This window comes from Lipotes vexillifer, unplaced genomic scaffold (genome assembly GCF_000442215.2).
Source record: "Lipotes vexillifer unplaced genomic scaffold, Lipotes_vexillifer_v1.1 scaffold433, whole genome shotgun sequence".
NCBI lineage: Eukaryota > Metazoa > Chordata > Mammalia > Artiodactyla > Lipotidae > Lipotes > Lipotes vexillifer.
The window spans coordinates 824,626-830,802 of record NW_006774285.1 but is presented as its reverse complement, the minus strand read 5'-3'; the positions used below and the strand labels follow the sequence as shown (position 1 = coordinate 830,802).

General features: G+C 39.2%; 1 protein-coding gene across 2 annotated transcripts in view; it reads left to right on the top strand.

Moving 5' to 3' along the window:
- The window catches only part of TRIM37 (tripartite motif containing 37), a 115,053-nt gene that overhangs the window by 102,322 nt on the left and 6,554 nt on the right, over positions 1-6,177 (top strand). For both annotated transcript variants that reach the window (XM_007449066.1, XM_007449067.1), the window contains one exon: positions 537-655. In XM_007449066.1, the coding sequence (XP_007449128.1) occupies positions 537-655 (119 nt within the window). The remainder of the gene's footprint in view (positions 1-536; positions 656-6,177) is intronic.

The following is a 6,177-nucleotide window of genomic DNA, read 5'->3' as shown; positions in this document are numbered from 1 at the left end:
TCCTGCTGTTTTTAATTTTTTGCATATGCTGTCTTCTCAGCTTTCATGCATATTTAAGCAATATTTAAGTGACCATATAGCTTTTTTAATACAAAAGGTGCACCTTGTTTTCTCACTCAGCATACCTCAAAAGTCTTTCCATATTGGTGAGAACATGTTATTAAGGACTTCTATTTATATTTATTTTTAAATTGGAATTCTTATTGAGATAATTGTAGATTCACATGCAATTAATTATAAGAACGAATAGAGAGAACCTGTGTACCTTATCCAGTTTCCCCTAATTATAACATTTTGCAAAACGCTGATATATTATCACAACCAGGATATTGACATTGATGCAATCTACCACTTTATAACCTTTCATTGTGAGTCTTCTAGTGAATCTTTTAAAAGTAAAACTTGAAATTTAGTATTAAACACCAGTGCCCTATACCCTACTTAGTTTGCTCAGTTTCTGGACAGGAAAAAAATCTAGATTATTATATCAGTGACTAGTTATACAAGAATATCAGGTTATTTTCTCCCTCTTTGAGGACTAGTGTTAAAGGAGGTCATCTGGAAGGAATGCAAATGACTGATTTGGAAAATAATTCTGAAACTGGGGAATTACAACCTATACTACCTGAAGGAGCTTCAGTTGCCCCAGAGGAAGGTAAGGAATGATAAAGTCATAGTTGGCGGGAGGCGAAATAATCTTTTTTTGGTGGTGGTTGGGAGTGGCTGGTTTAGTAAAACAGTTACTGAGATGTTATCTACTATCTGACATGCTTGATCTGAAAACAGCATTTGTTGTGCCTCTGAGTTTGATTTACTAGGACACTAATGGAACACAATGGAAGGCAAAATGGATAATCGACTACATAAAAGGACATCTTACTAGAACAGGCATTTACGGGGGGAAGCCTGCAGATACTTCGTTTGCTCACTCATTAAATGTGTTATGCTACCTACATGATAGGCATTGAAGTTTTGCTAGATATGAAAAGGTTAAATTGGATATGTTCAGTGTCTTACGGGAAAAACATGCCCCCAGACAACTGATTAGAATATTAAATGTTAAGTACCTCGTCTTTTAAAGTCAGTCTTGATTAATGTTTATAGATTACTTTGCTCTTTTAGAAGGATTCCAAACTTTAACCATTTAAAAAATCCTTTATGGTAACCAGCTTCTACTCTGCCAGTTCATTCTCAGTTACGTTTCTAGTATTTGTCTACATGTTCTTCCAGGTCCATTATTCTTTATCTGAAAGCGTAGAAGACTTTTTTGTAATTTTGAATTAACAGAAGGTGCTTGAAACAAGGCTATGTGTGTTGCCCTTGCTTGTCCTTTATATGTCAGCAGAAAAGCATGTCAACTTTATTAATGATATTTGGCACTGGGATTTTTCATTTCTTAGTGAAACTCTGCCACCTACCACCTCTGCACTTATTTGAATTTCAACGATTGATGAATTGTAGCTCAAAGCATATATAAAAGGTGCCAGCATCTACCTCTGACTGCTCTGTGAGTGTGTGGGGGTGGTGGCATTTTCAGGTTTTTCAGTTAAAGAACACTAAACATTTTGGTCTTCCATCTTAGTTGGTGCTTCTGTGGTGGGCAGCACTATTTCAGTAGAAATTAAATGGAAAGGATTTTCAAAGTGAAGTGTTGATTGTTAAAACAACAGGAAAAATATATTATGATTGATCTTTATAGAAAGGACCTATAAGGATTAGCTAGCAGGGCTTAGCTAGTTTCCATGTATTTTTATATACTGATTATAGATTGTAGTGGCTTAAATTGTTTTAGCATGTGCTGAAATTATAGGCTCCTTCTATTTATGCACCATTTGTGAAATGCTTCTAATTTGTCTGGCATTGTTTTGATGCTGGTGATAAAGTAATTCCTGAACCTACTGTTTAGTTCAGGGTTTCTCTACCTTGGTGCCATTGACATTTTGGGCCAGGTGATTCTTTGTATTAGGGGCCTGCCCTGTGCATTGTAGAATGTTTAGCAGCATTCTTGGCTTTTAACCACTAGGTGCCAGTAGTACCTCCTCTGAATTACAGTAACCAAAAATGTCTCAAGACATTGCCAAATGTCCCCTGGGAGGCAAAATCATCCCCAGTTGAGAACCACTGGTTGAGTTGAAAACTCAAACCAGGGGTGACAACTCCTTAAGAATCACTTGCCAGAGTGGGTCATAGTTACAAATGGGAGCAAGTTGTTCTCAAGTATGCTGGGTATGTGTTGGTGGTGGTGGGAAGGGAGCAGGGAGAGCAATTGAAAACCAAAAAACAGGTGTTAGAGACCAGTTAATAGCCAATTATAATATGGAATGATGAGTGCTGTGATGGGGTATATAGGGAGCTCAACTAACAGGTATGTAATAATAAAAATAATAGATAGTATTTGCAAGCCCTCATTAGGTATTAAGACTGCTAAAGACTTTACCAGTATTATGTTTTCTCAGTACAGACCTACATGGTTACTTTATTATATTGATTTTACAGGTGAGTAGGCGGGGGCCTAGAGATGTAACTTACCTTACTCAAAGTCACAGAGCCAATGCTCTTAACTATCACCTCTCTACCAACCTAGTCCACACTTGGAAAGATCATCCTCAGGGATGAGTATGAGTTAGTATGAGTTGTGAAGACTGGTGAAAGATGAGGCCAGAGGGGAGGCAGAGGTCAGATCATCAGGAATTATACTGTATGTCTAGCTAGAATTTGGACTTTGTCCTTTGAATGGAATATAAGCAAGGAGTGAAATAATAAAATTATGTTTTAAAATTCCTACTCTAGCTGAGTTGGGGACTGGGAATGGGGTGTGGAACTCTGGGGACAGGAAGACTGGTAAAAGAAGAATGTTAAATTAAACTTGGACTTTTAAATTTCAGCCTTCATCTCATAAATTCACATTTTCTCAGCAGTTTTTCTATGTAAATAGCTAGTTAGCACCAAAAAACCCCATAAGTTTTGACATTAGTTCCATTTCTTTTTTTAAAGCTAATCATTAACAGCTTATCCTAAACTGGAGAAAGGCATTTGCTTGGCCACATTTAGGATCTGCTCTGCACTTTCAAGTCTTTGAATCTGAGATTTAGTGCTGTCAGTGTTACTCAGTAACACATTTTTTCTTATGTAAGGAGTGTTGTAGTGATGCAAAGCACCTAGAACTCAATAAGAAAAGTTACTGTAAACATGCAAATCAGTAGTGCCAGGAAAGTCCACTATTGCAATTTTTTGGTATCTAAACAGCTTATTTACCACTAGAGTCCCAGGATAGGCCGTGAGGAGACTAATTGATAAGGCTGGAAGAAGGCAATAGGTAAACTAAAGGAGCTCTGTGCCTTTTGAAATTTGCTTTGTGAGAGGAGAATGGGACCTTACTTACTGCTGTGGGTATATTCTGTCATCAGCAGGAGCCAGTTCTCAAGAAAACCTTTATTTTTCGCACCGGTAAAGCCTTGATGAAAAGTTGAATGGGGTTGTCTCACATCTGTGCTTAGGAATAACGAGCCTCTTTATTCTTAAGCAGAATGCCTAAAAGAAAATTTTCTGTGGTAGGTCACTGTAAATTGGTGTCTCTCTCCTCTCCTCTTCCTCCCTCCCTACTGCCAGGCTGTTTGAAGAAACTTTAAAAATTTTTTTTAAAGTTTAAAGTTTTTAAAACTTTAAAATTCTTTGTGTTTACTAGTTGGGAATTTGGGACAACTAAAGTGGTCTCTTAAATGTTCCTGAGAGTCAATAAAAAGTGACTTTTCTTAGACTTGACAGTCATCAACAGGCCTTTTCCTTTCTAACTGGGATCATATGGGACAACCTTGTGTTAATCTCCTAGTTAATGGCTGGATTGCAAAAATCTTAATTTCCTTCTCACACCCCCCCCTACCCCAATTGATACCTACAGAATTCCTTAGGTAGACCGGTCTCTTCCTTGTTCTATCTAAAACTGGAGACTATGCGATTGACTTCTGCTGAATTAGCACAGTCCTTTTCAATTAAGTCAGGGGTGTCACCCATCCCAGGGAAAGCCATGGCATGCCTATTGCAAACCTTACTGTCACCCTATCTAAGAGTAGTACACAAGTCTGAGGCTCCAGCATTGCTGATCCCTTTTGGTGTATCAATGAAGACATAAGTCACAAAAACCCAATCAGCTGGTTTAAGCAATAGGAAGATTTACTGTCTTGTATTAACAAGAAGTCTCACCTAACTCTGGTAGGGCAGTTTCAAGGTTGGAAAATTTACCTGCTTAATGTCATCAAGAACTCATTTCCTCCCACCAGCCCCATCCTCCCATCTTTTGCTCTGCCATTCTAAGTGACTTGGCTTAGCTCCCCTCAGGATGGCAAGGTGGTTGCTGCAGCTAAACTTTATATGGAGTCAGAAAAACATTCTGGGAGTAGGGGAGGATTATTTCATTTTATATGTCTCTGTTTATCAGTGTTTATCAATGAGAGCACATCTCATTAATCAGTAGTGAAAAAAAAAGGAAACTTGGCAAAGTCTGAACATTTGGTTCCCCTCCCTGATCCATTCCATGTGGCCACTTGGAGAAGGGAAGACGGCTGAACAACATTGAGGTTCTGCTGGAAAGGAGGAAGGCAAGTGAAGCATTAGTGTTTGGTCTCCCGGGTGGTTAATGTATTTTCCAAGCAGCTGAAGTTTGAGCACCCCTGAATAAGGGCGTTATAACTCAAAAGTTAGCTTTGGACTACTGAGCATATAGTGGATACTCAAAAAATATGGTAGGTGATTGATGTAGAAATACCCTATTTCACATTTTACTTTAAGATGCAGGGTTGATTTTGGGTTTTTTTCCCCCACATGAACATCTCTGAAGCATCTTCCATTTAATGGTATCTTACAGTAATTATCATTGACAGCCAGTTTTGTGAAAACTTGTTGACACCTTCTGGTGAGATTAAGAAAGGTCCTGTATTCAAATTTCTTATAGTTGGTGAAATATCACTAGTTTGCTTTAACCTTTACTTAATGCAGTAGGTGGACATTGCAATGTATGGGGCAAGGCACATAGCAAATAGCTTGTGACCTGTTGCTTGACAGTAGCTACTTTCATTTCCAAAAAATGAAAGTATTTGACCTTATGTTGTGTTTACTTGCTCTCACTGATGTCAGTGGGTTGTACAGGACCTGGTGACCCCATAGGTCAACTATTAAGCTAGAGGTCAAGAGACCAATTTGTTTTTCTCATTACATTTACAGAGCTAGGGAACTTCAGATCTTAGGACTTGATAAAAAAAACAAGTAGTGTTTTCATGCAGGAATTTGTTTCCAACACTTCTTGGGAAATGCATGTTTTTCTGAATCCTAAGAAAAGTAAAGAAATCAGAAAACCAGAAAAAATTATACTAGTTCTCCTGTTAGAGTTAATCTTAACAGTCAACACAGAAACATGGGGACTTCCTGGCGGTCCAGTGGCTAAGACTCCACGCGTCCACTGCATGGGGCACAGGTTCAGTCCCTGGTCGGGGAACTAAGATCCCACATACTGCATGACGTGGCCAAAAAATGAATTAAAAACAAAACAAAACAGAAAAAACAGAGAAACATGACTGCTTTGGAAGAATCCACTAATGGCAAGTTGAAAGTATAAACTGGAAATGCTGGTACCTAGAATCAAAGGTTAAGATCAATGGGAGCACCTTGAAAAGAAGCAATTGCAGTCAAATCAGCCCTGGCTATAGCTGTTGCCATTTTATAAGTATGTGTTCATGGCCCTGTCTGCTGCTATGTAAATATTAATGAGTCTATACTATACTGTACAGGAATCCTGTGAGTGGTACTCCAAGAAATAGGAAGTTTCAAAAGCAAAAGAATTCCTCATATTGGCATTTTTTTTAATAGATTTATTTTTGGCTACGTTGGGTCTTCATTGCAGCGCACGGGCTTTCTCTAGTTGTGGCGAGCGGGGACTACTCTTTGTGCACGTGCTTCTCGTTGCGGTGGTTTCTCTTGTTGCGGAGCACGGACTCTAGGCGCACAGGCTTCAGTAGTTGTGGCTCACGGGCTCTAGAGCACAGGCTCAGTAGTTGTGGTGCACGGGCTTAGTTGCTCCGCGGCATGTGGGATCTTCCCGGGCTAGGGCTCGAACCCGTGTTCCCGGCATTGGAAGGCGGATTCTTAACCACTGCACCACCAGGGAAGTCCCCATGTTGGCTTTTT